The sequence below is a fragment of the Protobothrops mucrosquamatus genome, unplaced genomic scaffold (genome assembly GCF_001527695.2).
Source record: "Protobothrops mucrosquamatus isolate PMUCROS unplaced genomic scaffold, P.Mucros_1.0 scaffold606, whole genome shotgun sequence".
In the NCBI taxonomy this organism is placed as follows: Eukaryota; Metazoa; Chordata; class Lepidosauria; order Squamata; family Viperidae; genus Protobothrops; species Protobothrops mucrosquamatus.
The window spans coordinates 165,092-181,449 of record NW_015386904.1 but is presented as its reverse complement, the minus strand read 5'-3'; the positions used below and the strand labels follow the sequence as shown (position 1 = coordinate 181,449).

General features: G+C 37.4%; 1 protein-coding gene across 1 annotated transcript in view; it reads left to right on the top strand.

Moving 5' to 3' along the window:
* KALRN (kalirin RhoGEF kinase) overlaps positions 1-16,358 on the top strand; it is a 536,528-nt gene that overhangs the window by 384,182 nt on the left and 135,988 nt on the right. Inside the window, exons 18-25 of the mRNA XM_029284454.1 lie at positions 1,130-1,279; positions 3,237-3,351; positions 4,547-4,662; positions 6,426-6,548; positions 9,407-9,589; positions 10,738-10,856; positions 12,073-12,139; positions 15,626-15,735. Coding sequence (XP_029140287.1) covers positions 1,130-1,279; positions 3,237-3,351; positions 4,547-4,662; positions 6,426-6,548; positions 9,407-9,589; positions 10,738-10,856; positions 12,073-12,139; positions 15,626-15,735 — 983 coding nt within the window. The remainder of the gene's footprint in view (positions 1-1,129; positions 1,280-3,236; positions 3,352-4,546; positions 4,663-6,425; positions 6,549-9,406; positions 9,590-10,737; positions 10,857-12,072; positions 12,140-15,625; positions 15,736-16,358) is intronic.

Sequence of the window (16,358 nt, the reverse complement as noted above, 5' to 3'; positions counted from 1 at the left end):
CAAGAAAGAGAGGTTGCCTGGATGAATAGATTATCCAAAAAACGTTGGCTATCTTTAGCCAAAACACTGTTGCCCCAGTTGCAGATTGAAAGCCATGGTCTATAGTGGTTGGAATTTATTTAAGAAAAATTATACGGCTGTCCAACTCATTCTCAGTGACTCCAGATGGATTACAGTGATAAATACAAGTACAGTAAAAAAGCAATAACCCTCCACCCACCCTGGTGACAACAATCAAATATATCACTCGATGGGTTGGCCTACAAGCTTTCACCGTTACAAATCCAAAAGGAGGCGTTTTTCTTTTATGATATTTCATTTTTCATATGGTTAAAATTTAAACTTTTGGGAGATCAAATGATACTATTCTTCTAACTTACAAGTATAAAATATAACTGAAGCTGTTCAATTGCTTGACATAGAACATTTTGTATCATAGTTAATAGTTTTACAAAATACTAATATATAATACATAAGCAATACAGAATAATTAGCAATAGTACTTAGACTTATATACCGCTTCACAGTACTTTACAGCCCTCTCCAAGCAGTTTACAGAGTCAGCCTATTGTCCCCAACAATCTGGGTCCTCGTTTTACCAACCTCGGAAGGATGCAAGGCTGAGTCAATCTTGGACAAGATTGTGTGTGTATATACACAGTCTTGTTAATATGACATTTTTGAATAGTTTGTGTTCCTACCTAGTTTTTCTCAGTCTAGACCAGGGGTGTCAAACTGGTGGCTTGTGGGCTAGATGCACCACACACAGGCCACATCCATCCTGGCTCCACAAAGGCAAAAAAGTCACGATACATCACTTGACGCGATCAAGTTTGACACCCGTGGTCTAGACTCTTCCTGTTGCTTAGTATTACAAGTTCCATTACTACTTATCAATGGCCATAGTGCATGGGGATGATGGGAGTTGCCATCTAATATGTTTGTAAAGGTTCAAATGGGAAAAAGGCTGCTTCACCTCAACTTCCTGTATGATGAATTTCCTATAACACCTGTGAATCAGGCGTACATTTTTGGTCAGCTGTTAGAATTATGCTTTTAATGGTAAATTGTTTCTGTTTCTAAAGGTAACTTTGATAACTGAACAATTGTGTTCTTGCTTATGTCTAAGGTTTGCAGTGTGCTGGAGAGTTTGGAGCAAGAATATCGAAGAGATGAAGACTGGTGTGGAGGTCGGGATAAGCTGGGACCATCCTCTGAGATAGATCATGTTATTCCCTTAATCAGCAAACATCTGGAACAGAAAGAAGCCTTTCTCAAGGTCCCGTCTATTTCCCCTGTTTTTAGCAGTTGTTTTTTTCCTTTGTTCTCATTGCAGAAGTAAGTTGGGTACTAACTCTTGGATGGAAACCAGTCTGTAGGAACATAAATTATGTTCTGTCTTTGATCTACTGTGCTTTGTAGGACAGAGGTATCTTTCATCTTATTTTATAATAAGAGCCATAAAAGCAGAACAACGTGTGCATGCATTCCTAATGTATGTTCTTCTCTGGAATGATTTCATGCCTGCATAGCCTGAACCATGACTGGCCATGAAATAGAGGGTTCTTAAGGTTTCTTCATGCCTAGAATCTCCTAATAAAACAAACACAGACTTTTTCAGTAACATTATCCATTTCAAAGATTGCTTGCCTTAACCTCTCATTCTTTTAAAACTAAAAATTTAGCTTGCACTTTTTCTATTCTGAAAAGGAATAGCTGATCTCACACACATTTGCTGCTGTCATGTTATCTCATATGAATATTCCACTAGCCTAAATAGAATAGTTATGCATTGACTTTTGGTGTATCATCAATGTTGATTCTAAGAAAATAACATTTCTGCAAAAACAAAAGTCTAATATATTTGTGTGCCCTGCCACATTAAAAAAAACAAAAGAATAGCCAGCATGAAAACATAAAGGAAGACAACTTTGGGCAAATGTCTACTTACTTACTTCCATTGGCATCCTTCAGTCTCGAGAGACTATGGTATCGTGCTCTGGAAAAAGGTCCTAAGGCAGCATCTGGTGTGGCTAAAAAGGCCAAGTTGAGAATGGCAGTCCCTTCCACACTGAGGGCAGATACAATCTGTCCCCTGTCCAGCCCCCAGATTTCGCTGGTTCCGGGACTGCCTCTTTGCCTCAGCCTGCCGCACAAGTGTCTCTTCAAATTGGAGAAGGCCATGCTGCGTCTTTAGCCTCCAGGCTGAACGATCAGAGGTCAAGGATTCCCAGCTGTTAATGTCCATTCCCAAGGCCTTTAGGTCCCTCTTGCAGATATCCTTATATCACTTACTTACTTACTTACTTACTTACTTACTTACTTACTTACTTACTTACTTGTTTGTTTGTTTGTTTGTTTGTTTGTTTGTTTTTGTGTGGGGAGGAGAGGTAACAATGAGATGTTTGCTTCCATAATCATAATAAATATTAAGCTAACATGGCAGCTACCTTGAAAATAAGATTAAGCTACTAAGTAGAGGAGCAATTGAAACCTCTTGGAGGTTTTTTTCTTCTCCTTTTTTAAAAGTTGTACTTATGCTGAGAGGTTTAAATCAAATCCTTTTCTTTTGTCAAGGTGTCCCTCTCTCCAAATTCTCACTTCCCCAGCTACAGTAGTTGCTCAATGACATGTGCAGTGTACATTGTACAAATCCTTGTACATTAGGATGTCAGGCCTGGGAAAGACCTTTGACTTTGATTAGCACTAAAATGCCACTATTGGTTTAACTAGGTTTTAAGCTATATCTATTCTTGATGGAGGAAATGACTGGCTTTCCTTCCTAATACCACATAACACTCATAAGTATGTTTTGTAAGAACTCACAGCTTTTTTTTTTAAGTAGCAACATACAGATGAGACAATTGTATAACTTTGAAGGATCAACTTCCGAAGAAATATATTGGCAGCTTTTAGATTAACATCCTACTTGGGATATTAGTGCTTTTCTTGGGACATTAGTACTTTTCCTGGGACATTAATACTTTTCTTGGAAATCGGTCAATGTTTCTATGTAATATTTTCCCTCATATCATCCCCAAAATGATGGTTATATCTGACTGCAGTCTGAAGATCTCTCATATTTTTTCATGCACATCAACATTCTTCAGAGGTCAAAAGGGAAAATAAAGCTCAAGTCACAGTTCAGAAGGTTCCTTAATGTTTTATTCTTCCAGTTTGCTTGTCAAAATTGTAACTGTCATGCTGGGCTTGGGGGTGTTATTTGTTGCCCACAGGCATGCACACTAGCACGAAGGAATGCAGAAGTGTTTCTCAAGTACATTCATCGAAACAACGTCAGCATGCCAGGAGTAGTGAGCCATACCAGGGGTCCTGAACAGCAAGTGAAAGGTCAGTGTGTTCTTTGAGCCCCACATTAATGGAATGGCACCTGAGCTTATCTTGTATGCCACACGCTCACTGCTTCTGTTTATAATCTCCTCAGGTAAGGATGGATTATATAAGAGCAGAAACGCATGCCCTCACCATCTTTGTGGACCAAACCAAATATGATCAGCTGTCCCAAGGAGTTGCAAAATATTTTGTTCTCTCCTTCACAGCTCGGAAAGCAGGGAATGGTTCTTTTGTATAGATTAGGAATATTCTATTCTATTCTATTCTATTCTATTCTATTCTATTCTATTCTATTCTATTCTATTCTATTCTATTCTATTCTATTCTATTCATGTTATTTTGTACCAGTCCCGTAGAATTTGTTATATTAAAGCTTGAATAGATTTTTTTTCTTCATTAATTTTGATTAATATTAATTAAAAAATAGAGAATAGGTGGGCTTTCTTTCTGTTGCACAATGATCTTGGACTACACCGACACTACACTTCAGTAACAAATGTTACAATCTTTAATATATGGATGTATTAATCATTCATGGTCATGAATGGAAAAAATCTTTGAATTTAAACTTTCCATCGCATTATGACATCTGAATTGATAATGACAGTAAAATGATCTAATATATTTAAAGAAATAGGATTGTTTCTAGTGGAAATTTAGGGAACTATAATGTCATTAGATGTATTTTTAGATTGTTCTTTCAAAGGTCCCTGCAAAGCAGTATCCTCAGAGAAATATGATTTACTAGAACTGCTAAATTTAATAAAGAATGGTAGAAATATTTAAAGAAAAAGTATGCTAAGAAAACACGGAGTGTATTTTATGTTACATAGAGTAGCTGGGTGCCTAAACTTTTATTGCCTACATAGTTTGAGGTTTGTTTGGTCTCTCTCTGTGTGTATGTGTGTGTCTGAGTTTTGAAAAGCATAGACTGAAGTGTTCTTCACTAGTGAAAGTATTCTACTTTTACAAGAGTTTTGAGTTCACTGACGTTCACAAAAACGTACTAAGCTGTTTGTGTTAATGACTGTCCTTGCTGTTTTTTGTTTTTTTTAAAGCTTGATCTGAAGTGCTTAACTCTAGGAACTTACATTCTTAGGATAAAGTACAGGGTCGAATCAGTAACCACTTTCTTTTGACTGTGCTTACCAAACCAGCTAAGGAAACAGCTCTTCTCTTTTTCCCTCCATAGCCATTCTGAGTGAGCTGCTGCAGAGGGAAAATCGTGTTCTTCATTTTTGGACTTTGAAGAAAAGGCGACTGGATCAGTGTCAGCAATATGTAGTCTTTGAGCGCAGTGCAAAGCAGGTAACTTGACAAAACGCCACGCTTTTCTTCATTGTCTGGGGATGACACTGAATGTGAGACAGTTTAACAGATTGCCTGTGGGGAGAATTTATCTGTGATATGTACTTCTTGTAAGTCCTATGTCCAGTCTTTCCTAACTGTAATCACTGGAAAAGTTCAAGACAGATCAGAGTTTGGAACGAAACCCAACTGGCCATTAGTCCAAGTAAGTATGAAGCCTAATAGATTGTGAACCAAAAACCAACCTTTTCATTTAATAATCTACCGTACAGTCCGTGGGAGAACCTGATACCTTTGCACCTTATTTTATAGCTGAAAGCAAAAAAAAAAGGAATAATGCAGTGAGAAGTCTAGCACAGCCTTTCCTCCTGCACACATATTCCAGTGATCTTAGATTTGCAACTTGAAAACATTACAGTATATGGGCACACAAAAGAAATTTCACAAAATGATCCAGAAAAGCACATGTCTTAGTATACTCTCAGTCCTTGTTAATTGCACAGTTCTCTCCTCTACTTAGGCTAGCAGGCAGCCAGCGTAGACTGAATAACATGACAGTCATATCAGAAATACATCCTGTTTAAGTTTGCAGAATTCTGTTTTGACTGTATTTATTTGTTAAATTTATTTGCCACCTATCTCACCATTGGGCGACTCTTAGGTGGCTTACAACAATAAAAAAGAAGAAATGAAAAGAAGTGAAAGACTTTGCAGAATTCAAGGCAATGAACGATCTGCTTTCTATAAAAAGCTGCATTTAGAGCCCTACATAGCCTTTTGTTCGGGAGTGAGCCACCAAAGACTGTTCTGGGCAATAGCAATTCTTAGAAGGAGTAGAACGAGTCTCTTAACCTGGAACCTCCTTCTAGGATCCTATCTATGCTGCCTGTGTGAACTGTGCTTCCCTTTGACTTGGAGGAGTGGTCTTTGCATTCTTCTTGTGGTCTTTGCATTCTTCTTGTGGTCTTTGCGTTCGTCTTGTGAGCAAGAACTTTTCATAGATCATTACCTTGTATTGCGAAGAATTTTGGGCATGTCAGTGACGGTTTGAGCCTCGCCATAAGGGGAGTTCCCTCTCATAAGAATCATTCATGATTAAAGAAGAGGGCTCAAACTAGAGTCCACTGAAGACAAAAATGGCAACTCAGTCCAGTATTATAGCAGGAGAACCAAATGGACTTTCATACTTAGGACATAATAATGGAAAAGGAGCTTTAGTGAGCTACTGGGGAAAGTGTGCGGTGAGTTATTGAGGAAAAACAAAAGGCAAGTAATGAATAGCACTGGTGAACATTTAGGGACATTTTCCTGCTTTCTCTATAAAACCTTTAGGATGAATCAGTGTTTTGGTGGAAGGGAGAATTTTGCTGTAAGATTGCTCTCCATGGTCCTAAAAAAAACCAATCTCTTTTTCTGTGATCTATTGTACTGGCCATGGTGCTGAAATTATTTTTCTACCATCAGCTCTCTCACATTAATTGCCTGAGCTATTATCTAGACTCTAGAGCAGATAATGGCATCCTGTATAGAGCACAACACATTTTCTTACTTTTTTTTTAATTTGAGGTGAAAGTTGCTCCTGAATCGTGCTAGTATTTTCAGATATTTTGAACATTAGGAACACAGAAATGTAATACTCTGTTCAGGATAAATGGCCATATAATAAAATGTTGTTCAGGATAAATGGCCATATAATAAAATGTGTTAATCTTGTAGTATCATAAGGTTCCATTTTTTAAAATGTATTTTTGCCCCATCTGTAGGCCTTGGATTGGATTCAGGAAACAGGAGAATATTATCTCTCTACTCACACTTCCACTGGAGAATCAGCAGATGAAACACAGGAACTTTTGAAAGAATATGGAGAATTCAAAGCACCTGCCAAGGTGAACTGTATTTATAATTTATAAACAATATGAGGTTTTATCATTAAGAAATCAATACGTATATGATTGTGGAAGGCACTGCTGAGACAACTGTCCAAAGGTGAGGAGGGAATTGTTTGAGCAGCATAATAAATCAAACCATGAATTTGTATACATAAAATGATGAGTTTAATGCCCTTTACTGTTTACACCAATGCGAATCTTATGTACAGTTTAAAGAGGGTGAGATATTTATATGTGAAATAACTTATGAAGTTAGTCTGATATATGTTATCTGATCGGAAAGTCAGTTTAGTGTAGTGGTTAAGGTAATAATAATAATAATAATAATAATAATAATAATAATAATAATAATAATAATAATAATAATAATAATAATAATAATAATAATAATAATAATGATGATGATGATGATGATGATGATGATAAAGTTGGAAGGGACCTTGGAGGTCATCTAGTCCAACCCCCTGCTCAGGCAGGAAACCCTATACCATTTTGGACAAATGGCTGTCCAGTTTCTTCTTAAAATCTTCCAGTGTTGGAGCATTCACAGCTTCTGGAGGCAGGTTGTTCCACTGGTTAATTGTTCTACACGTCAGGAAATTTCTCCTTAGTTCTAGGTTGCTTCTCTCTTTGGTTAGTTTCCATCCATTGCTTCTTGTCCTGCCCTCAGGTGCTTTGCAGAATAGCTTGACTCCCTCTTCTTTGTGGCAGCCCCTGAGATATTGGAACACTGCTATCATGTCCCCCCTCGTCCTTCTCTTTGTTAAACTAGACATACCCAATTCCAGCAACCGTTCCTTATATGTTTTAGCCTCCAGGAGAACCTGAGTTCTATTCCTGACGTTGGGAAGAATTCAGCTGGAAGGAGGCAATGGCAAACCTTGCTAAGAAAATTGTAGGGGCTTGTCCAGGTGGTCTCCGAGAATCAGATACAACTGAACAGAAGAAAAAAAAATGAAAACATAACATTATCCTATTCAAATATTTTATAGTTCTCAGAATTCAGACACAGTTCACATTATTTTGGACAATTGGACTGATATCTAAACATCTATGTAGACTAACCCAATGAAGCTCTTAATGGTATACTTTTAATATCCAAACACCATATTGCAATTCTCTTCAGTTCTACAGTGATATAGGGGAGCAAAAGGTTTGTTTGTTTGTATCCTTATTTGTTTTAGGAAAACAATTTTAAGGTTCCTTAAGAGAAATGAGATGTAAATGTGGTGTAGTAGTTAGTGTGTTAGACTGGGTTCAAGTCCATCCTTAGCCGTAGAAGCTTAGGCTCATCTTTAAACTAGTCATACTTTCTCATCCCAGCCTATTTCAGAGTTGTTGTAATGGGAATGAAATCCCCACCTTGAACTCTAAAACAAGAGGTGAAATATAAGTATGAACAAACAAACAAATAATTAGTAGACCTGGTTTTATAGTACTTTATAGCAATATATGGGTAGTCCTGACTTAACAACCATTCTTTTAATGATTGTTTAATGTTATGATTGACCCCTCTCCCAAAGGGTACTAATGACCCATGGTCACATGATCACATTTTGGGCATTTGGCAACTGGCTCTCATTTATGGCTATTTGTGATTTTGAGCATTTTTTAAATAGTTTCTAGCCTTGACTTCTGATTTCCAGCAAAAGCACCCATTGGGTCTAATGGATTTGTTTAACAAGCATGATGCTTGCTTAACCACCACAGCAGAAGAGGTTGTAAAATCAGGTGTGGACATGTGACCTGCTGAGCGACCACTGCAATTTATGACCATAATTCTGGGCTCAGTTATGGTTATAAGCCGAGGACTACTTGTATGTAACTGCTTTAAGACAGAATCACTTCTTTACATTCTAACTTCGGCTTGCAATCATGCTTCACAGTTTTCCAGCCAGCTCTGTTCCACCCAATGGATAATTTGTTAGAGCTAGGCTGGGAGAGAGTGATTGGCCTAAAAGTCATGGCTGCAAGTCAGTTCGAGGCTGCGTCTCTCCAACCTTAGTCCAATACCTTAAAGAGTACACCAAACGTGTTTTTATTTCCATTAAAAATAATTTAATCCTAATGTCATTTCGGGAAAGTTTTTCATGTCAAGTTATTCATTTTATATGTTGCCTGTTCCCATAAGGACTGCTTATTTGTCAATTTCCAGGCATGATTTCCCATTCAGCAGTGTTTAATAGAAATAAGTGAAAACATAAGCTGTTCAGAGCTGCTGTTTTCTCTTTATTTTATTTTTAAAAGATTATCTCAGAATCAGACTATTTAGTTATAGAAGTTATTCCACTGAGTGGGCACAAATATCAGTGGAAAAGAATTATTTTTCAAAATAGAATTGTTTTTAACTACTATGTAGTCGACATTGCTGCATCATATATTCAGTAAGAGCTATATGCTAATTTAAAGTCTTTCCAGTGGCACAAGATGAAACATTTGATTTTTCCCCCATTGCATTCTCTTGCCCCTCTTTCCTGGAAACCATTTTTAAGGGTTGGAAAGAGCTTTTGGAACAGCCAGAAAGTGATTATAGGCAGAGTAATTAGGCAAAAATCATGTGCCTCTCCTCACATGGGTTCTGTTAATGCCAAAAATTACTGTGAAATTAAACCCACCAGATCTGTTTTATTCTTACTTTCTTGCCCTGATATCTGACACAGAATGTACAGATTTAAAAACCTTTTAGATGGAAAAAGCCGCATCCCACCTACACTCTGTCTCCCAAGATTTTAAGGACATTTCACATTAGCAGCACTTGTGAAAAATACAAGGCCCAGATGGTTACTTTGTGAATTAAAATGGAACAGAATGTCCGTGAAATGATGTGATAACCAAGAACAACTCTTTTCGAACAGCAAACCAAGGAGAAAGTGAAGCTTCTCATTCAGCTGGCCGATAGCTTCGTGGAGAAAGGACACACACACGCCACAGAAATTAGGAAATGGGTTACTACGGTTGACAAGTGCTATCGGGATTTTTCACTGAGAATGGGGAAGTACCGCTACACTTTGGAAAAAGCTCTTGGGATCAATACAGAGGTACTGTAAGTTGCATGTTTTTCTGACATACCATTATTAAGAAAGACGCCTGGATTTGGGATACGTGAGATTCTTTCCCATCCTCCCTGTCCTGTTTTGCTTTGGTGCAGCATGGAAATCTCCCAAAGTAGATTTTGGAACACAACATTTAGCTCCACTGCAAGAATAGATAGATAGAATAGATAGTAGGAAGGTGTTCGTTTGATAGTATTTCTATCTGATGACCAAGTAATAATCCACTCATAAATGTGAGAACTGTTGCGACCTTCAGAAGGTTGTTTAAGGCCTTTTCAGTCTAAGCCTCTAGCTGCAGATAACATGCTTGACTTGATTCCTAGGGAATGACATGGTTAAACTACCATGGGGTGCAATTCATCCATTCTGCTATACCCAGCAAACAATAATCTCATAAATATATAAGCTGTAAGGGGAGGGGAATGACTGAAAAGAGTTTTTCTCCTAAGTAAAGGTTTGAAAAATTGTTGTGCTTCACCATGAAAATTAACTTAAAGCCTCCCCTGCCCTGCTAGAGCTTCATTTATTTCTCCCCAAATTTGCTTCTGAGCATGAGGGAAGGAAATAGCTGATAGAGGAATATGAGACAGCAAGGTGTTGTGAAAACTGGCAAAAAAAAGAAGAGATATTCAGTGTTTTTAACTGAGATCAGGCCACTGAATTGAGAAGGACCAAGTCTATCCTTTGCACCCCATTTTAACAAATTTAGGTAGGGTATGCTTGTATCTACCATGGAGAGGATCAAAATCTAGTCTTAGGATCAATATTTTGGAAGAGGAAAAAAAAACAAAGTCCCCATCTCACTCCCCCATCAGCTACCTTATGTGTTTCAGCAAACAGGAAAGATTATTTTCATTACTCTAATTGTCTTTAAGAAGACCCACATGGTGGGAGGAAAAAACTTCTCAGAATCTTTCATCATCTGCTACTTGTCGATCTGATATTCTTATAACTAATAATTTATAAATATTTTAGTGCATTTGGCCTTTTAGCACTGTGAAATATTTTCCTCCAGTGCTATTGTTGTCCTTTCATCTCTTTCACTTTGTGGGTACATCTTTTGCATTTCTTTAATTTTTTTTCCACAAAGCATAGCAATTTATTAAAGCTGTGTGTCACTACATTTTTTTCAGGATAATAAAGACCTGGAGCTGGACATCATTCCAGCAAGTCTGTCTGATCGTGAAGTAAGGCTACGTGATGCCAGTCATGAAGCCAATGAAGAAAAGAGAAAGTCAGCCAGGAAAAAAGAGTAAGTGATGAGAATCAGGTGCCTCAGTAATATGTCAATTTGCAAAAAGCAACCGCTTCCTCTCAGCATGTCAGCAAGCTTAGCCAGATGTGAGACAGCTAGAATATCATGTTCTGTACATTTGTACTGAATGTTATTCTGGCAAATGGCCAGAACAGAGATAGAAGAACAACAACATGTAATCATATGGATACAGAAAGTCTGGGATAAATCCAATCCAGATGATGATGATGATTATGTTGTTGTTGTTGTTGTAGTGGTGCTTGTGGTCGTTGTTTAATTTCAGAAAAGGGCACATCTATTTTGTTTTGGGTAATGACATGTTACTTGCATATTTTGTTGCAGATGTGTTTGAAACAATAAAATATTTACAAGCATGTAGCAATTGCTATCGTGCTTGTTACTGATGAAATCTCAGTATTCTAAGGGATTATTCATTGGGAACTAGCCAAGAAGTTGTTTCTTGTTCAATATGATCTTCAATTTTCCCATGATCAGTAGAAGTATTGTTCCATGCCTTATTATAGCCTTTATTCATTTAATGGTTTAAAAAATGGTGATGCTATTAGCAAGGAAGCAAAAAAAAAGCATTATATCAAAATGCAGTGTGACAGAACATTATGTTAGAAATTGTATTCTCTTTTGTTCTTTACATGTTCATTGGTTGGGAACTAAATAGTTTCTTTTCCTATTTATCAAGTTAAAAACACAAATTGTATTACTTCAGTCAGGTTAACAGCACTAATATTTCTTCTGCATTCCAGAAATTTTACAGTTTCTGAAATGTTAATTATTATTATGTAAATTACATAGTAATGTCAAGATAGCTATATTTCACAACAAATTCAAATGTATTCATACTCCAATATGTTCTAAATAGAGTTTTGGAACATTGAAAGAAAACAGTAATCTGTTAAAGTCTGAGAACTCGCAGTAAGAGAAAAAAAATATCAGTGCAATTATGTTGCATAAATATTTAGCATCCATCATTCTAGACAGACAGATAACATATATATCTTCATCTTCTCTTGTGTTTTATTCATATATTTATATATTATACTTCAACTTATCTTTTCTACAAAAAGGCTTAAGGCAGTCTTTATAATTCTTTCTCGGAAATGTTATCACACAATTACGAGACAGACAAAATTGAAAGATTGTGTTTGTGTCAGTGTGCTTGTTCTATATATTTATGCAAAAGCATTTCTCCTTGTAGGTTCATCATGGCTGAATTACTTCAGACAGAGAAGGCCTATGTTAGGGACCTGCATGAATGTTTAGAGGTATGGTGCCTTGGAAGAATGAACACAATGTTTTATATAAAGATCATATGATGTAATGAGTTTTTGTATACAGTATACCAAAGATTTGAAAAATAATAATGATTATTATTTCAGTAGTAGTAGTATACAGATTGTTGACCAAATGTAACTTAAGGAAAAAAGAGAAAAAACCTAATTAATTCCTTCTGCTTTATGGTGGCAAATTAGTAGTTTTTGGTACCATCACCTATTTTTCATCTCACCTGACATCCACCCTCTCATGGTGTTGGGCGTCAAAGGAATATGGCTGTCACAGCCTGCACTGAGCAATTGAAATGTCAAAATATGAAATGTCCATATTGCAACTTCCTGGTCATATAATGCCTCCCCCCTCCTTCCTACAATCTTGGTAGATGGACTCTTCTTACAAAATAAATGTAATGAGAGTTTATTGAAAAAAGGAAATGATAAATGTTTTTATTTTTTAAAATCAACTTTATTAAATTTCAAAGGAAGATAAAATCAATGGTGGGATTCAAATATCTGAACAACAGGTTCTCTGTGTGGACGCCACTTCCGGAAGTCCTTTCTGAGCCGGTGAGAGCTCCCAGGCTCAGAACAGACCACCATTAGTGCGTCCATGCACTTCCGGTGGGCCGTTCTGGGCATGGGAGGCCTCTCCTGCTCAGAATGGACTTCCAGAAGTGGCATCCACGCACTTCCGATGGGCTGTTCTGGGCCTGGGAGGCCTCACCAGCTCAGAACAGACTTCCGAAAGTGATGTGGACACACTTCCGGTGGGCCATTCTGGGTCTGGGAGGCCTCCCTGGCTCGGAAAGAACTTCCGGAAGTGCCATCCAAGCACTTCCGGCAGTCTATTCTGAGCCTTGCGAAAAAGGGCTAAGGCATCAGCCAGTTCACCGAAGTCAACAAAAAATTAGCAACCGGTTCTACCAAACCATTGTGGACCGGCTGAATCCCACCACTGGATAAAATACAAATTAATAAAAAAAAGATTAACAAATGAAGGGATTGGAGGGGGGGGAAGTTAAGAAGTGACAAGAAAAAAGAAAGAAAAAGAAAAAAACAAAAAGAATGACTTTCAACTTTCTTTAGTAAATGTATAAATATATAATAAAGTAACTTTGAACTATAAATTAAAACAAAAATATATAAAAATATGCAAAGTAAACTAAAGCTATATAGCAAAATAGTTATTTTTTCTAAACATAAACATAAACCTTAAAAATTGTCTAATACACAATATTTATATAATCATAACAAATCCAATTAGCAAATCCTAAAACTGAAACTTTTTTAAAAAATCTTTTTAAAGTAAGAAATCCAAAAGTGGTCTTCAAGCAGAAACAAGCTAGAGAAACTTGTATCTTTCATCAAAGTAGTCAAGAAATGATAAATGTTTTTAAAACTCTTTGTATCCATTAGTATTAAAGTGCCAGCGTTCAAGGTTGGGGAGACGAACACAGAGCTGTTCTGATCATGGGACAGAACCTAAAAGGGCATTACAAAACAAAACAACCAACAATGCAATGCTCCAGACAGCTCAGAAGATATTAGTATAAAATACTACAACTCCCAAGAATATTCTAGAAGAAAAACATAACTTTTTAGATATGTTTTCAGTATGCATAAATGATGGAACTACATACAATTCTTTAAATCTGTATAGAGAAATAAAGAACATTATAGAACAGCACAAAAATCATCAAGAAACTGGTGTCCCCCCTTTTTTTTTGATATTTCAAGCTTGAATCAGAGGTTTTAGAACAGGTGATAAACTCCCATCCTTCTGCAGTTTGCTCCAGCTTGAATTCTGCCCTTGGTTTTAAAGGGAGCAAGCATGTTTTGCTGTAACAGAGGAAATAGCCGGGGTATCTTACTCTCTCTATATGTGGCAAAAACTTCTCTCCCTCATGAGAATATGTAATATTCACGCAGCCAGCACTACTGTGAATGATTGACAAAGCTTTATTCACAACAGGTACTTATGACAGACTCTCTACATCAGTGGAATAATGGGGAATATAAATAGAAATGATGTGATCAAACTGGCACGTTACACGTTCAGTAGATGTATTGTACTGTCTAGCTCAGTGGTTCTCAACCTTTTTAATGCCGCGACCCCAACCGGTCGTAAGTCGAGGACTAAACCGGTCGTAAGTCGAGGACTTTCCCTGCCTGGGAGCACCACGCATGCGTGGTTCCGCCCCCTGCGCCAGCCGAGGCGTAGCTGGCAAGCGGCAGAGACGGAGCAGGCCGACCACCAGCTGGCCCAGCCCAAGGGAGGTAAGGCACCCGCCGGAAAAGGGGGAAAAATGGCGGACAAAAAAAATGGCGGACAGCCTTGCTTGGCGACCCCCGTAAAATGGTCGATCGACCGCAAATGGGGTCCCGACCCACAGGTTGAGAACCACTGGTCTAGCTGAGTAAGTGAAGGAGAAAGAATATGCGACATCCAAATTGGAAAAAGGATTTTGTGGAATGTGCAAAACCTTTCAAATTCAAAATTCCCCATCTTGAATTTAAATCAATCATTCCTTAATGCAAAATGGGCTCTTTTGACTGTTTGGGAAGCGTGTAAGCCCCAAGCAGATTATTTCAAATTTGAGACAGAAGTGTGTCACTTTGAAAAACTTCCCAAACAATTAGACACGTGTTTTGGTCACAAAATAAACATTCTGGAGCTGGTGCTTTGAACCTGAAACATTTTCTGCACTACTAGAGTTTTGAATTATTTATTATTATATTCTGCTTTTCCTCGAGGATTTCAAGTCAGTGTATGTAATGCCCTTTCCACCAGTTTTTGGAATAACTTACCTTGAGAGGTTTCATGACTGAAACTAGACTTGATACTAAGTCCTGAGTCCGTAAGGAGAAGGGCGGGATATAAATGTAATTAATAAATAAATAATAAATAAATAATAAATAATAAATAAATAATAAAATAAATAAGTCTCCCTGGTCTTGGTCCAATTTTTAATCACTACAAGACCCATTTCTCTATGTTTAGCATAAAAAGAGAGTGACAATATTGGTCAGCAGTTCCTTTTGGAGTATTCAGATTATTCATGGCATTGAAGAGTTTATGGAAGTGGTCTCCAACCTTTCCGGCTTTGCAGACCAGCAGTGGGGGGGGGAGGTGATGGTTCTATGGAAACTGTGGGCGAGTGCGTGTGCATGCAGCTCCATTTTTGTAAGCGGTGGGCATGTGTGCCCGCTACGTGTGCAACTGGAGCTGCACACATGTGCACATCGCTTCCACAGCCCACTTCTAAACAAGTCATGGATTGGTAATGGACCATAGTCTAAGGGTTGGGGACCTCTAGTTCATGGTGTTTGCATACTTAACTTAGAAACAATTTTCTTGGATATTTTCTGCTTTTACCAAGAAAAATAAATGGCGACGTTTTGGCTATATATAAAACTTTTCTGTGCTTAAGCACTGTACAAATTTGTAAAGGAAATAAATAATACATTGTTTTCTAGACCTACCTTTGGGAAATGACAAGTGGAGTAGAGGAGATACCACCAGGGATTCTGAACAAGGAACACATAATATTTGGAAATATCCAGGAGATATATGACTTTCATAACAAGTATGTTTTCTAAGCATATTAAGATATGTTATTATTTCACATCACAGAAAATGAAAAATACAATTCCTATATAAAAGATAATGCCACTATTGTTTCTTAGACATATGTTCTATCATATCAGGATGGAGACAGTGTAAATATGCTTCCCACTAAGACATATAGTATGCTGTTTGGCTGTACTGGAGGCCAAAACTATCTTCTGCCAAATAAGTGATGTGTCTGGAAGTTGACATGGAAGAAGAAGTTGTAACACTAATATGTCTTGACCATTGCCATTGGTAGCTACTCCATCCTATCTATTCCTTAAATTGTATTGCTGCCGATGAAAATTAATTACTAATTAACAGGATTAGAAATGATTTTTATCTAACATAATTGGCTTTAATGATGGAGGTTCTGTATTCATCATAGCTGTTGATGGTTGTTATTATGTTGATTCATTGAGTAAGACATGGGTACCATGTTGACGGTGAGTAAGTAATTTTGACAAGATCTACTATAGAGCTTAGTGCAGTCATGGCACCTCTTTTCTCAAAATGGGGATTCCCTATAAAGAACGTTAGGCAATAGCTGCAAGCACCAGTGCAGCTAAAACTAGCATTCTGTTTGTACAATTATGTGGA